At 49.6% G+C, this 16,764-nt stretch overlaps 1 gene segment (V, D, J or C); it reads right to left on the reverse strand.

Moving 5' to 3' along the window:
* Nucleotides 1-7,836: 7,836 nt before the first annotated feature.
* LOC121289075 lies at nucleotides 7,837-16,451 on the reverse strand. The segment is given in 4 exon segments: nucleotides 7,837-8,311; nucleotides 14,246-14,277; nucleotides 15,851-16,145; nucleotides 16,332-16,451. Coding segments are annotated over 4 exon segments (705 nt in total).
* Nucleotides 16,452-16,764: the final 313 nt, after the last annotated feature.

Consider the following 16,764-nt stretch of genomic DNA (forward strand, 5'->3'; position numbering starts at 1 on the left):
GTGTAAAGCAAGTGGGCGAGGTGTTAGAATGTCAGGTAATTGGGTGATGGGTTAGAGTGGAGGGTAAGTGGGTGAGGGGATAGAGTGGAAGGTAAGTGGGTTAGGATATAGGGCGGCAGGTAAGTTGGCGAGGGGCTAGGGTGGCAGGTAAGTGGGTAACGGGGTTGAGTGGAAGGTAAGTGGGCCAGGGGGTTGAGTGGAAGGTAAGTGGGTGAGGGTGTAGGGTGTCAGGTAAGAGCTTGAGGGTGTAGAGTGTCAGGTAAGTGGGTGAGGGGGCAGAGTGTCAGGCAATTGGGTGCAGGGTTAGAATGGCAGGCAATTGGATGAGGGGGTAGAGTGTCAGGTAAGTGGGTGAGTGGGTAGGGTGGCAGACAATTGGGTGAGGGGTTAGAATGCAGGCAAGTGGGCATTGGGGGTAGGGTGGCAAGGAAGTGGGTGAGGTGGTGGAGTGTCAGGATAGTGGGTGAGGGCGTAGGGTGGCTGGCAAGTGGTTGAGGGGTTAGGGTGTCATGTAAGTGCGTGAGGGGGTTGGGTGTCAGGGAAGTGGGTGTGGTCATAGAGTGGCGGGTAAGTGGGTGAGGAAGTAGATTGTCAGGTAAGTGGTTAAGTGGGTAGGATGGCAGGCAAGTGGTTGATGGGGTAGTGGGTCAGGAATTTGGTGAGGGGGTAGGATGTCATGAATGTGTGTGAGGATGTAGGGCAGCTGTCAAGTGGTTGAGCGGGTAGTGTGTCAGGTAAGTGGGTGAGAGGGTAGTGTGTCAGGTAAGTCTTTGAGGGGGTAGGGTGACAGGTAAGTGCATGAGGGGGATACAGTGCCTGACATTTGGGATAAGGGTTAGACTGTCAGGTAAGTTAGTGAGGACGTAGGGTCGTAGGCAATTGGGTGAGGGGGTTGGGTGGCAGGTAAGTGGGTGAGGGTGGTTTTGGTGGCAGGCATGTGGGTGAGGGGTTATTGTGGCAGGCAAGTGGGGTAGGGGGTAGTGTGTCAGCTAAGTGTGTGAGGGGGCAGAGTAACGGGCAAGTGGGTGAGGGGTTAGATTGTCAGGAAATAAGTTGAGGGGGTAGAGTGTCAGGCATTTGGTTGTGGAGTTTGGGTGTCAGTCGACTGGGTGAGGGGGTAGAGTGGCAGGCAAGTGTGTGTGTTGGTAGATTGGCAGGCAAGTGAGTGAGTGGGTAGGGTGTCAGGCAATAGGGTGAGGGGGTATTGTGGCAGGCAAGTGGGTGAAGGGGTTGAGTGTAAAGCAAGTGGGCGAGGTGATAGAGTGTCAGGTAAGTGGGTGAGGGGGTAGAGTGGCAGGTAATTGGGTGAGGGTGTAGGGTGGCAGATAAGTTGGTGAGGGGATAGGATGGCAGGTAAGTGCGTGAGGGGTTTTGGGTGGAAGGTAAATGGGCGAGGGGGTTGAGTGGAAGGTAAGTGGGTGAGGGGCCAAGGTGTCAGGTAACAGCATGAGGGAGTAGATTGTCAGGAAAGTGGGTGAGGGGATAGGGTGACAGGCAATTGGGGAGGGCGTAGAGTGTCAGGGTGAGGGCGTATGGCGCAGGAAAATGGGTGAGTAGTTAGGGTGTCATTTGATTACGTGGGGGGATAGAGTGGCAGGCAAGTGGGTGTGGGGTTAGAGTGTAAAACAATCGGGTGAAAGGGTAGAGTGTCAAGCTAGTGGGTGAGGTGGTTGAGTGTCAGGCAAGTGGGCGAGGGGGTAGAGTGTCAGGTAAGTGGACGAGGGGGTAGGTGTCAGGCAATAGGATGAGAGGTGAGTGGCAGGTAAGTGGGTGAGGGGGTAGAGTGCCAGGTCAGTGTGTGAGATGGTAAGGTGTCATGTATGTTGGCCAGGGGGTTGGGTGTCAGGTAAGTGAGTGAGGGGTTTTTGGTGGTAGGCAAGTGGGTGAGGGGTTATTGCTGCAGGCAAGTGGGGTAGGTGGTAGTGTGTCAGGTATTTGTGTGAGGTGGTAGGATGACAGGCAAGTGGTTAAGGGGGTAGTGGGTCAGGAAGTGGGTGAGGCGGTAGGGTGTCAGGCAAGTGGGTGTGGGGATAGAGTGCCAGGTAATTGTGTGAGGGGTCTGAGTGTCAGGTAAATGGGTCAGGGTTAGGGTGGCAGACAAGTTGGTGAGGGGGTGGGGTGGCAGGCAAGTGGGTGAGTGGGTAGTGTGCCAGGTAAATGGGTGAGGTGGTAATGTGGCATGTATGTTGGCCAGGGGGTTGGGTGTCAGGTAAGTGAGTGAGGGGGTTTTGGTGGCAGGCAATTGGCAAAGGGGTTGATTGTCAGGAACTAAGTTGAGGGGGTACTATGTCAGATAAGTGGGTGAGGGGGTATGGTGTCAGGCATTTGGTTCTTGAGTTAGGGTGTCAGTCGATTGGGTGAAGGGATAGAGTGGCAGGCAAGTGGGTGAGTTTGTAGAGTGGCAGGCAAGTGGGTTAGCGGGTAGTGTATCAGGCAATAGGTTGAGGGGGTAGAGTGTCAAGCAAGTGGGCGAGGTGATAGAGTGGCTGGTAAGTGGGTGAGGGGGTAGAGTGCCTGGTAATTGGGTGAGGGTGGCAGGTAATTTGGCCAGGGGGTAGGACGAGAGGCGAGTGGGTGAGTGGGTTGAGTGGCAAATATGTGGGTGAGTGGGCAGCCAAGTGTGCGAGCGAGTAGATTGTCAGGTGAAGGAGGTAGGGTGTCAGGTAGCTGGGTGAGGGGATAATGTGTCAGTCAAGTGAGTGAGGGGGTAGGGTGTCAGGTAGGTTGGTGAGGGGGTAGAGTGTAAGGGTGAGGGTGTAGGGCGGCAGGCAAATGGGTGAGGAGTTAGGGTGTCATTTGATTCGGTGAAGGGATAGACTGTCAGGCAAGTGGGTGAGGTGGTAGAGTGGCAACCAAGTGGGTGAGGGGGTATGGTGTCAGGCAAAAGGATGGGGGGGTAGTGTGGCAGGCAAGTGGGTGAGGAGGTAGAGTGCCAGGTAAGTGGGTGAGGGGGTAGTGTGCCAGGTAAATGGGTGAGGTAGTAGTGTGGCAGGTAAGTGGGTGAGGGGGTATGGTGGCAGGTAAGTGCGTGAGGTGGTTACAATGCCAGACAAGTGGGATAGAGGTTAGACTGTCAGGTAAGTGAGTGAGGGGGTAAGGTGGCAGGCAAGTGGATGAGGGGGTTGGGTGTCGGGCAAATGGGTGAGGCAGATTTGGTGGCAGGCAAGTGGGTGAGGGGTTATTGTGGCAGGCAAGTGGGGTAGGGAGTCATGTGTCAGGTAAGTGTGTGAGGTGGTAGAGTGTCAGCTAAGTGGTTGAGTGAGTAGGATGGCAGGTAAGTGGTTGAGGGGGTAGTGGGTCAGGAAGTGCCTGAGGGGGTAGGGTGTCAGGCAAGTGGGCGAGGGGATAGAGTGTCAGGTAATTGTGTGAGTGGGCAGAGTGTCAGGCAAGTGGGCGTGGGGGTAGATTGTCAGGAACTAAGGTGAGGGGGTCGAGTGTCAGGCATTTTGTTGTGGAGTCAGGAAGTGGTTGAGGGATTAGGGTATCAGGCAAGTGGGTGAGGGGATATAGTGTCAGGTAATTGTGTGAGGGGGCAGAGGGTCAGGTAAATGGGTCAGGGTTAGCATGGCAGGCAAGTTGGTGAGGGGGTGGGGTGGCAGGCAAGTGGGTGAGTGGGTAGTGTGTCAGGTAATTGGGTGAGTGGGTAGGGTGTCAGGCAATTGGCGAGGGGGTTGATTGTCAGGAACTAAGTTGAGGGGGTACTATGTCAGATAAGTGGGTGAGGGGGTATGGTGTCAGGCATTTGGTTCTTGAGTTAGGGTGTCAATCAATTGGGTGAGGGGATAGAGTAGCAGGCAAGTGTGTGTGGTGGTAGATTGGCAGGCAAGTGAGTGAGTGGGTAGAGTGTCAGGCAATAGGTTGAGGGATTAGTGTGGCAGGTAAGTGGGTGTGGGGGTTGAGTGTCAGTCAATTGGGTGAGGGGGTAGAGTGGCAGGCAAGTGGGTGAGCGGGTAGGGTGTCAGGCAATAGGTTGAGGGGGTAGAGTGTCAAGCAAGTGGGCGAGGTGATATAGTGGCTGGTAAGTGGGTGAGGGGGTAGGGTGGCAAATATGTGGATGAGTGGGCAGGGAGTTAGACAATTGTGCGAGCGGGCAGATTGTCAGGTGAAGGGGGTAGGATGTCAGGTAAGTGGGTGAGTGGATAATGTGTCAGTCAAGTTGGCGAGGGGGTAGGGTTTCAGGTAGGTTGGTGAGGGGGTGGAGTGACAGGGTGAGGGTGTAGGGTGGCAGACAAATGGGTGAGGAGTTAAGGTGTCATTTGATTGGGTCAGGGGATAGACTGTCAGCCAAGTGGGTGAGGGGGTAGAGTGGCAGCCAAGTGGGTGAGGGGGTAGAATGGCAGCCAGGTGGGTGATGGGGGAATGGTGTCAGTCATTAGGATGAGGAGATAGTGCGGCAGGCAAGTGGGTGAGGGGATAGAGTGGCAGGTAAGTGGGTGAGGGGGTAGAGAGCCAGGGAAGTGGGTGAGGTAGTATTGTGGCAGGTAAGTGGATGAGAGCGTATGGTAGCAGGTATGTTGGCCAGGGTGTATGTTGGCAGGTAAGTGGGTGAGTGGTTAGAGTGTCAGGCATTTGGGCGAGGGGGTAGATTGTCAGGTAATTGGTTGAGGGGGTTGGGTGGCAGGCAGGTGAGCGAGGGGTAGTGTGTTAGGCAAGTGGGTGACGGTGTAGGGTGGTAGGTATGTGGGCGAGAGGTTAGAGTGGCAGGTACATGGGTGAGTGGATAGGGTGTCAGGCAGGTGCGCTAGGGGGTAGAGCATCAAGTAAGTGGGCAAGTGGTTAGGGTGGCATGTGGGGGGTGAGTGGATAGGGTGGGTTGGGGCTGGGGTGTTGTTCTTGTATTTGGATGGTTTTTGGCTGCTCGGGTGGCTATTGGGGAGGTCGGGGGTAATGTGGAGGGGCATTCAGGGTGGTGCTCAGGTCGGGTGTCATTGGGGACAAGGGGTGTTCCTCGGGCCAGGTGGGTAGCGGAGGGGGTTGTCCCGGTATATTTGGGGGTTGGGGGTTTTAGTCGTCTAGTTACCCAGGAGTTAGAACGGGTTTTAATCCTCCCGGGTAACATTTCCAATCAGTAAGTCGGAATGATCGGAAATCTCCAGGCTTTAAGTCAGAGTTTCAGACGGTTCCAGGCACAGGGTAATTTCCCATCGGAAGTTCAGACTTCCTGTATAATTCCCTTGTAATCAGTGTGTAGGGAATTCCGAGGGGTTCCCCAGTGCATCTTGGCCTGTGCCTCCGGGCTACCGGAGATCGGAATTTCTGGGCCAATGGATCAGACGTCCAAAAGCTTAGCCAAAGATGTTGACTTTAAGGAGTGTCTTAAAGGAGGAAAGTGATGGAGAGACGGGGAGAGGTGTAGGGAGGGAATTCCAGAGCTTGGGGCCCAGGCAGCTGAAGGCAGGGCCACCAATGGTGGAGCGATTCTGATTAGGAATCCACCAGAGGCCAGGATTAGAGGAGTGCAGATATCTCGGAGGGTTGTAGGGCTGGAGGAGACTCCAGAGATAGGGAGGGGCGAGGCAATGGAGGGAATTGAAAACAAGGATGGGAATTGTAAAATCAGGATGTTGCTTGACCAGGAAACAATGTCGGTCAGTGAGCACAGGGGTGACAGGGGAATGGGACTCGCTGTGAGCTAGGACACGGGCAGCAGAGTTTTGGATGACCCCACGATTGCGGAGGGTAGAATGTGGGAGAACAGCCAGGAGTGTATTGGAATAGTCACATCCAGAGGTAACCAAGGCATGGGTGAGGGCTTCAGCAGCTGATGAGCTGAGACTGGGGTGAAGTCGAGTTATGGAGGTGGAAATAGGCGGTCTTAGTGATGTCACGAATATGAGGTCGGAAGCTCATCTCAGGGTTAGATGTGACCCCAAGGTTGTGAACAGACGGGTTTAATCTCAGATTGTCACCGGGGAGAGGGATGGAGTCAGGAGTTAGAGAACAGATTTGGAGTGTGGACTGAAAACAATGGCTAGAGTCTTCCCAATATTTAATTGTAGGAATTCCTGTTCATCCATTCCGGGATGTGGGATAAGCAGTCTGATAATTTAGCAACAGTGGAGGAGTTGAGAGAGGTGGTGGTGAGGTAGAGCTGGGGGTCTTCAGCGTACATGTGAAAACTAACGCTCTGCTTTCAGATGATGTGTCTGAGGGGCAGCATGTAGATGAGAAATAGGAGGGGCCAAGGATCGATCCTTGGGGGACACCAGAGGTAACGGAGCAGGGACAGTTTTAGCAGATGAGAGGAGGAGCCGGGAGTATTTGGAGCGTCCAGCCAGATCTGGCGGTGATGGATAAACCGGTTTCAAGTCTGCCTCCCTTGGATTGAGTGAGTGGAGATGAGGGTGGTAGCAGGGGGAAGGGCCAGGGTGAGGGAGAGGAATGGTTTTATTGGGGACTAGGATATGAAAGGTGGAGGTGAGGGTGAGGTTGTGTAAATCAGTAGCTGCAGAAATGTTGTGGTGATCGGAGGGCCAGAGACGAGATCATTAGGATTGTGAAAGTACAGTTGTAAGTGAATTGGGGAATAGTTTTTTCCAGGGATGGATACAGAAGGGGGTAGGGTTGGGCTGTGGAAGGGGGATGTGGGTGGGGAGTGATACAAGGAAGTGATCAGAGATGGTCTTATCTGTGATTGAAACTATGGGAGTAGCGAGACCACTTGAAATGGGAAGGTCACGGGGAGGTCGTGACTATGGTTTGGGGAATTGTGTTTGTGATGATTTAATCCCAGCAATTTCCAGTTTCTTTTCTGTTTTTAATCTTGTAAATTCAAGAGATTCAGGATAAAACTGATCATTTTAAAATGATTGATAATTGGCTTTGAAACAAATCTGCAGTTGGTGTCATTGATTGACAGGCCAACCAGCCAATCAGGACAATCACTTGCTGAAATACAGCCAATCAGCTGATGGGGAGGTGGGACATTTCCAAAGCACTCACCAGACAGAGACTGAATATTCTTAATGTTTATTACCTTTTACACATTGACATTTACAGAAAAAAGACTTGAATAAACAGCCCAGCCAGAGCAAGCTGGAGAAATTCACAGGGAGAATGGAGGTTTATTAAAACGCTTGTGGAGATTTTCTCCAGAACATGAGAATCCTGTCCCTTTAAACAGTGACTAAACCTTAAATTGTAACTGCAGGGTGAGCAGGAAGGGTCTGGTTTACTGAAGCAGACACTTCGGAGGGTCACATTATTTTTGTACAGCTGACAGTCTTCAGCATCTTAGAGAGGTTTTACACAGCATCACGAGATTAAACTGTCCCAACAAACACTCCCAGGGCATGTATAGCACAGTGTTATATACGGAGTAAACTCCCTCTACACTGTCCCCATCAAACACTCCCAGCGCAGGTACTGCACGGGGTTAGATACAGAGTAAAGCTCCCTCTACACTGTCCCCATCAAACACTCCCAGGGCAGGTACAGCACAGTGTTAGATACAGAGTAAAGCTCCCTCTACACTGTCCCCATCAAACACTCCCAGGGCAGGTACAACACAGGGTTAGATACAGAATTAAGCTCCATCTACACTGTCCCCATCAAACACTCCCAGGACAGGTACAGCATGGGGTTGGATACAGAGAAAAAATCTCCCTCTACACTGTCCCCGCCAAACACTCCCAGGACAGGTACAACACGGGGTTAGAAACAGAGTGAAGCTCCCTGTACACTGTCCCCATCAAACACTCCCAGGGCAAGTACAACACGGGGTTAGAAACAGAGTGAAGCTCCCTGTACACTGTCCCCATCAAACACTCCCAGGGCAGGTACAGCACAGGGTTAGATACAGAGTAAAGATCCCTGTACACTCCACCAATAACGTGCCTTAACCCCTTACCCTCAGAAGTGTCTCAGAGCCGGTCCTGAGAAGGAAGAGATTTGTAATTTGGTGCTGACAATGACCTTTGCCCTCCCAGCTCACCCCTGTTCTATTTAAAGTTGTATCTCCTCTGTGGACTGACTCTAACACTCTACACACATTCTGATCTCCTGATGCTCTTGCTGAGGGGAGAGGAAAGACTCTCGTGGGTGACGACACAGGAGAAGCTGGCGTTGGACTCCCAGCCGGAGCCAGAGAGGGTCAGCAGGCTGCTGACGCTGTAGGTGCTGTCCGAAGCTCGCAGGTAGTTGCTGGTCTGAACCCCGTCCGAAATGGCTACACCGTCCTTCTTCCACTCCACCTTCACCTCATCGGGATAGAAGTGATTGGCAAGGCACACCAGGGTGGCAGTGCCCTTGGTCTTGACCTCCTCTGGGGAGGGGGGCAGCAGGGTCACTGTGGGTGGTGACTTCTCTCTGCCTGAAATGGAAGAGAAGGAAGTTTAATCAGTGTCATTATAATGAATTTCAACTTCCCGAATATTAACTGGGATCAGATCTGTGTAAATGTATAGATGATGTAAAATTCTTATAATCCATCCAGGTGAATTCTTTTAGCCCGAATGTAACAAACCCAACAGAGAAGGGGCAGTTGTAGACAATTTCAGGGAATGAATCTGGGCAGGTGGAAGGTGTATCAGTGGGAGAGTATTTGGCTAATAGTGATCATAATTCAGTTAGATTTAGAGCAGTTATGGAAAAGGATAAAGATAGACCAAGTGTAAAAGTTATAAATTAGGGAAAGGCCAATTTAACTAAGCTGCGATTTGCCGAAATGGACAGGAAACAGCAACTTGAAGGTAAATCAGTGTCAGAGCAGTGGGAGGTTTTCATGGAGGAGAATTGTGAAATATTGGATGGGATAAAAATAGTGCGGAATTCTCCCAGCTTTGCACAAAGTGCAATGGTGGGTGGGAGAAAGATCGTTTTACATCCCCAGTGCCCTTGCCATTCTCAGTCTTTCCTCCAAGCAGTGTTCAACATGGAGGGGCACTGATTCATCAACTGAGGGAGGGTGGTACGTGGTAATCAGGAGGAGGTTTCCTTCCCTGTGTTTGACCTGATGCCATGAGACTTCATGGGGTCCGGAGTGGATTTTGAGGATTCCCAGAGCAACTCCCCACTGACTGTATGCCACTGTGTTCCCACGTGTGCTGGGTCTGTCCTGCCGGTGGGACAGGACATACCCGGGGATGGTGATGGTGGTGTCTGGGTCATTATCTGTAAGGTATGATTCTGTGAGGATGACTCTGTCAGGCTGTTGCTTGACTGGTCTGTGAGACAGTTCTCCCACGTTTGGCACTAGCCCCCAGATGTTAGTAAGAGGGACTTTGCAGGGTCAACGGGGCTGAGATTGCCGTTGTTGTTTCCGGTGCCTAGGTAGATGCCGGGTGGTCCATCCAGTTTCATTCCTTTTTTGTGACTTTGTAGAAGTTTCTTACAACTGAGTGGCAGCTGGGCCACTTCAGAGGGCAGTTAAGAGCCAACCACATTGCTGTGTGGCACACAGCAACACCTGGAAAATTGCCCAGGTATGTCCTGTACACAAAAAGCAGGACAAATCCAACCTGGCTGATTACCGCCCCATCAGACTACTCTCCATCATCAGTAAAGTGATGTAAGGGGTCATCAACTGTGCTATCAAGTGGCACTTGCTCAGCAATAACCTGCTCACTAACGCCCAGTTTGGGTTCTGCCAGGACCACTCAGCTCCTGACCTCATCACAGCCTCAGTTCAGACATGGACAGTGGAGCTGAACTCCCGAGGTGAGGAGAGAGTGACTGTCGTAGACATCAAGGCCGCATTTGACTGAGTGCGGCATCAAGGAGCCCGAGCAAAACTGGAGTCAAAGGGAATCAGGGGGAAAACTCTCTGTGGGTTGGAGTGATACCGAGCACAAAGGAAGATGGTTGTGGTTGTTGGAGGTCAGTCATCTCAGCTCCAGGACATCACTGCAGGAGTTCCTCAGGGTAGTGTCCACAGCCCAACCACCTTCAGCTGCTTCATCAATGACCTTCCTTCCATCATAAGGTCAGAAGTCGGTGTGTTCGCTGAAGATTGCACAATGTTCAGCACCTCAGATACTGTAGCAGTCCCTGTACAAATGCAGCAAGACCTGGACAATATCCAGGCTTGGGCTGACAAGTGGCAAGTAACATACATGCCACACAAGTGCCAGGCAATGACCATCTTCAACAAGAGAGAACCCAACCATCGCCCCTTGATGTTCAATGGCATTACCATCACTGAATCCCCCACTATCAATGTCCTGGGGGTTACCATTGAGCAGAAACTGAAGTGGACTAGCCATATAAATACTGTGGCTACAAGAGCAGGTCAGAGGCTAGGAATCATGTGACGAGTAACTCACCTCCTGACTCTCCAAAGCCTGTCCACCATCTACAAAGCACAAGTCAGGAATGTGTTGGAGTACTCTCCACTTGCCTGGATGAGTGCATCTCCAACAACACTGAAGAAGCTGGACACTGTATTTAAAATGCAGCCGTGCGCACACTTCTCAATGCTTGCAGCCTGGGGCTGCTCCGGTGAAGACTTGGCCCCAAAAACCAAGCAGATTGCAGCCCCCGATTCAGTGACGCATTCCTGTGATGCCTTCTGGACACTGTGGAGGCCCATCCTGATGTCCTCTAACCCCGCTCTGGCCACAGGAGGGCCATTAGTTTCAGATTTTTGGCTGTCTCACCATATTATTCCCACTGCTCACCATGACACCTGACACCAATGGGGCCGGAAAATTCTGGCCATAGTGAGAGAGGAAATATTAATTGTTGGAAAATATTCTGAGGGAAATTTTAAACATCTTTGAGAAAGATACGACCAAGGACAGTCAACATGGACTTGTTAAGGGAAGGCCGTGTCTGACTAACTTGCTTGAATTTTTTGAGGAGGTAACAAGGAGGGTTGATGAGGGGAGCGAGTTTGATGTGGTCTATTTGGATTTTAGCAAGACTTCTTACAAGGTTCCACATGACAGACTGGTCAGAAAATTAAAAATTCATGGGATCCCAGGGAAAGGGGCAAGTTGTGTTTCAAATTAATTGAGCGGGAGGAGGTAAAGGTTTGATGTTAAGCTGGTTAAATCACATTTGTAAAGAGGGTTACCACAAATTCAGCACTGAAATGGTTAATAGTAAGAGTGTTTAAAGACTCAGTGTCCCTCTAAGACACTGTTAAGCTGTCAGGAAGCTCTGACTATTGATCAGCCTGTCCGGGGGAAACAGGTTCAGCATTAACAATCCTCAGATCACACACACATCGAGAGAACTTTATCCCAGAATGTTGGAGCACACTTGGATCAACCCACTTCAGAAAGGATTCAGATTGGGTGTCATAGAATAAAATGATAGAAAGTTTCTGGCACAGAAAGAGACCACTCGGCCCATCATGTCTGTGCCACTGAAATACGAGTCGTCCGGCCGAATCCCACTTTCCAGCATTTGGTCTGTAGTCCTCCAGGTTAAGGCTCTTGAGGTTCATATCCAGACACCTTTTAAATGGGTTGATGGTTCCTGCCTCTGTGACCCTTTCAGGCCGTGAGTTCCAGAGCCTCATCTCCCATCTAATCTTTCTCCCAATCATTTTAAATCTATGCCCCCTCGTCACTGACCTCTCTGCTAAAGTAAATAGGCCCGTCCCATCCACTCTATCCAAGCCCCTCAATCAAATCTCCCCTCAGCCTCCTCTGTTCCAAGGAGAACAACCCCAGCCAATCCAATCTCTCCTCATAGCTGCAATTTTCCTGTCCTGGCAACATCCTGGTTAAATCTCCTCTGTACCCTCTCTAATGCAATCACATCCTTCCTGTAATGAGGTGACCACAACTGCGCACTGTACACAAATTGTGGCCTAACTAATGATTTATACAGTTCCAGCATAACCTCCTTGCTCTATACCTCGGCTAATGATTGAAAGGATTCCATGTTCCTTCTTAACCACCTTATCGACCTGTTCTGCTACCTTCAGGAGTCTGGACATTCACCCCAAGGTCCCTCACTTCCTCTACACCTCTCAGTATCTTCCCATTTATTGTTTATTCCTTTGCTTTGTTTGACCTCCTCAAATGCATCACCTCACACTTCTCTGGGGAGAATTCCATTTGCCACTTTTCTGTCCACCTGACCAGTCCATTGATATCTTCCTGCAGCCTACAACAATCCTCCTTGTTATCTACCATGCAGCCAATTTTTGTGTCGCCTGTAAACTCCTTGATCAATCCCCTACATTTATGTCCAAATCATTAATATACACACAAAAAGCAGGGGACCTAGGCCTGAGCCCTGCAGAAACACACTGGAAACAGCCTTCCAGCCACAAAAACACCATCAATAATTACCCTTTGTTCCCAGCCACTGAGCTAATTTTGTATCCAACAGGCCCCATTCCCCTGGACCCCATTGGCTTTTATTTTATTAACCAGTCTGCCATGTGGAACCTTCTCAAAAACCTTGCTAAAATCCATGTAGATAACATCAACTACACTACCCTCATCAATCCTCCTTGTTACTTCCTCAAAAAAGATCAACAAATTAGTCAGACATGACCTTCCCTTATCAAATCCATGCTGACTGTCCTGGATTAATCTGTGCCTTTCTAAGCGACAGTTTATCCTGCCCATCAGAATTGATTCCAATTATTTGACCACCAACGAGGACACAATGACTGGCCTGTAATTATTTGGCTTAAACAAAGGTGCAACATTATCAGACCTCCAATCCTCCAGCACCTCACCTGTATCTAGTGAGGATTGGAAAATAAGGGTCAGACCCTTCGCAATTTCCTCCCTGGTTTCTGATAACAGCCTGGGGCACATTTCACTCTCCAGGATGCTAATCCCCCTCATACTTCCTCTTTCCCTATGTTTATCACATCCAATATTTCATACTCCTCCTCCATAACAACAATGTCTAATTGTTCCCTTTCTTTTGTGAAGACAGACGCAAAGTATTCATTCAGAACCATATCCACATCCTTCCCCTCCACACATAGGTTACCTTTTTGGTCTTTTATGGTCCCTACTCATCCCTTAGTTATCCTCTTACTCTTAATGTATTGAGAAAACAGCTTTGGGTGTTGAAGGTTCTAGATTTCATTTCAAACCTTGCCGGCCAGCACTGGGGTGTCGTCAAGGGTGAGGCTTCAGTTAGTCTCAGAGTCTGGGGGTCAGACAGGGTCAGTGCGAGGTCAATGGCATCTCACAGGGTCAGCATCAGGAATCTCCAACTTCAAAGAAAGGCTTGCATTTCAATGGCGCCTATAACCACCTCAGGATGTCCCAGATTGTTCCACAGCCAACTGTGCACAGCAAGATCCCAGATAGCGGATTGACAATGACCAGATAATCAGATGTGTAGTGATGCAGATTGAGGGATAAATATTGTCCAGGAAATCCGGGGGAACTCCCCTGCTCTTCTTCTCACAGCGCCATCGGATATTTGACAACCCCCTGAGAGGGCAGACCTCAGTTTGTCTCATCTGAAAGACGGCTCCTCTGACAGTGCTGCCCTCCCTCAATAGCGCACTGGAGTCTCAGCCTGGATTATGTGCTCAAGTCTCTGGAGTGGGATTTGAACCCACAACATTGTGACTCTGAGGGGAGAGTGCTACCCATTGAGGCACGGCCGACACCTTACGGTCCAATAGCCTGTCATGTTCACCCTCCCGCCTCACACTTGGAGGAATGAGCCCACTTGGGGAGGGTGGAGCTGTTCCCCAGTCAGAGACAGTGTCTTCAGGAGAGAGATGGAGAGCAGATTCCGGGAGGCCTGGAGTCTAGAGGGTGACATTTAAACATTCGGGGGAAACGGAGAGTCTCCCCGAAACCCTGGAACACTGAAGCCACTGGATTGTGGGCCCTGCTCTACCTGTTTGTCATCAGAAATTTGCCAAGAGATAACCAGGGAGTGGAGAGAGCAGAGTTCAAGCTGGGGGAGGTGGGACCCTCGGTGTCTCACTGTGCTGGTGCTGTGATCAGTTATATCAGAGACTGTGAGAGGGAGCCGGAGCTCATATCAAACTCTGCCCGTGTCTGTCACACTGAGACTGACAGGAGTCTAGTGAGTGATTTCACTCCATGGTGCAGCAATGTCAGCACAGTCTGCAAACGTCCAGATCTCTTCTAGACGGTGGGTAAAAGTTGGTTATTTCTATCTTGCTGCTTAAAGGGGAGAATGTAATGAAAGAAATACAGCTGGGCACCCTGTTATACACAGTGTTGTTCACTGAACCATTTCATTCACTGCAGCTCCTCACTAACACCTTCAACTATTCAGCATTAGTGTTTGAGAAAGTTTCAGTATTGAAAGGGTTAATAAGGGAGGATTGGGGTTTACTTACTCAGTCTGAGCTTGGTTCCTTTACCGAACGTAACCCACACTGAGAGCTTCCAGTACAGGGGCTGTACAAAAACCTCTGCTCTCTGCTTCACTCAGTCACTCTCACCCTCTCTCTGTCTCTCACTCACACTCACCTTTAACTCACTCTCACCCTCTCTCTGTCTCTCACTCACACTCACCTTTAACTCACTCTCACCCTCTCTCTGTCTCTCACTCACACTCACCTTTAACTCACTCTCACCCTCTCTCTGTCTCTCACTCACGCTCAACTTTAACCCACTCTCACCCTCTCTCTGTCTCTCACTCACACTCACCTTTAACTCACTCTCACCCTCTGTCTCTCACTCACACACACCTTTTACTCACTCTCACCCTCTCTCTGTCTCTCACTCACACTCACCTTTAACTCTCGCTCTTTTCCTCTCTCTTCCTCTCAATGTCTTTTTTTTGTTCCAAGAGTTGAGAATCCTGATTTTATTTGATAAATCTTTCAGCTGCTCTTCATATGTGGACATGGAGGGTAAGAGGTAAAGTGACCATTATTATATATTCTATATAACTGTGGGATGTGTCAGTACAGGAGGTGGGACTGTGTGTCCATTATTATATATTCTATATAACTGTGGGATTTGTCAGTACAGGAGGTGGGACTGTGTGTCCATTATTATATATTCTATATAACTGTGGGATGTGTCATTACAGGAGGTGGTGCTGTGTGTCCATTATTATATATTCTATATAACTGTGGGATGTGTCAGTACAGGAGGTGGGACTGTGTGTCCATTATTATATATTCTATATAACTGTGGGATGTGTCAGTACAGGAGGTGGGACTGTGTGTCCATTATTATATATTCTATATAACTGTGGGATGTGTCAGTACAGGAGGTGGGACTGTGTGTCCATTATTATATATTCTATATAACTGTGGGATGTGTCAGTACAGGAGGTGGGACTGTGTGTCCATTATTATATATTCTATATAACTGTGGGATGTGTCAGTACAGGAGGTGGGACTGTGTGTCCATTATTATATATTCTATATAACTGTGGGATGTGTCAGTACAGGAGGTGCGACTGTGTGTCCATTATTATATATTCTATATAACTGTGGGATGTGTCAGTACAGGAGGTGGGACTGTGTGTCCATTATTATATATTCTATATAACTTTGGGATGTGTCAGTACAGGAGGTGGGACTGTGTGTCCATTATTATATATTCTATATAACTGTGGGATGTGTCAGCACAGGAGGTGGCACTGTGTGTCCATTATTATATATTCTATATAACTGTGGGATGTGTCAGTACAGGATGTGGGACTGTGTGTCCATTATTATATATTCTATACAACTTTGGGATGTGTCAGTACAGGAGGTGGGACTGTGTGTCCATTATTATATATTCTATATAACTGTGGGATGTGTCAGTACAGGAGGTGGTGCTGTGTGTCCATTATTATATATTCTATATAACTGTGGGATGTGTCAGTACAGGAGGTGGGACTGTGTGTCCATTATTATATATTCTATATAACTGTGGGATGTGTCAGTACAGGAGGTGGTGCTGTGTGTATTGAGGTTTTTGTCAGGCTCTGTATCACTGTGTAGGGGAAGCTGGAACCTTGCTGACAGTAATAATCAGCGACATCCTCATTCTGTACATTGCTGATTGTCAGGGTGAATTGAGTGCCAGATCCACTGCCGGTGAATCGCTCGGATGTTCCTGTGAATCGAGTTGTTGCATCATAGATCAGGAGAGTGGGTTTCTGTCCTTCTCGCTGCTGGTACCAAGCAACATAGCTGCTAACAGACTGACTGGCTGTACAGGTGATGGTGGCGGTCTGGCCCAGGCTCACTGACACCAGGGGAGACTGGGTCATGGTGATGTCCCCACTGATACCTGAGGGGTAATAGAGAAACAGAGTGAAGTAAGAACTGTCACACAAAGAGCCTGTAAAATGAGATATTGTTAGAGACAGTGACCGTTCCTCTGCTTTCAGCATTTTCCCTTCAATCACAAGTCAGTCGAATTGGCTGGAAATGGAGAGCAGGAAAATATTCACAGTGGAAGGAGAGAGATTTGTACCTGCGATGCAGAATGCCAGAGGCCAGATCAGCTGGATGGCTGAAATCATGGTGTCTGCTCCTGTCCCTGTGCCTGGTCACTGATAAACTCTCCCTTCACTGGGCTCAGCTTTATAAAGCTGCAGCCTGTCATAGTCTCACTGGCTGTTCCTCAGTATGTAAATGGTATCACCCAGAGAAAACCACGTCAGCACCTTTCACTTCCTCTCCATCTTTCTCTCTCTATTTGTCTCTGTTTCGCAGTCTCCCTCTCTCTCTCTCTCTCTCTCTGTCTTTGTCCATTATTCTCTTTCTCTCTCTACCTCTCTCTCTCCCTCTCTCAGTACCTGTCCATCACTCTCTGTCTCTCTCTCTACCTCTCTCTACCTCTCTCTTTCTCTGTCTGTCACTCTCTTTGTCTCTCTCTACCTCTCTCTACCTCTCTCTGTCTCTGT

Source organism: Carcharodon carcharias, chromosome 16 (genome assembly GCF_017639515.1).
Source record: "Carcharodon carcharias isolate sCarCar2 chromosome 16, sCarCar2.pri, whole genome shotgun sequence".
Lineage (NCBI taxonomy): Eukaryota > Metazoa > Chordata > Chondrichthyes > Lamniformes > Lamnidae > Carcharodon > Carcharodon carcharias.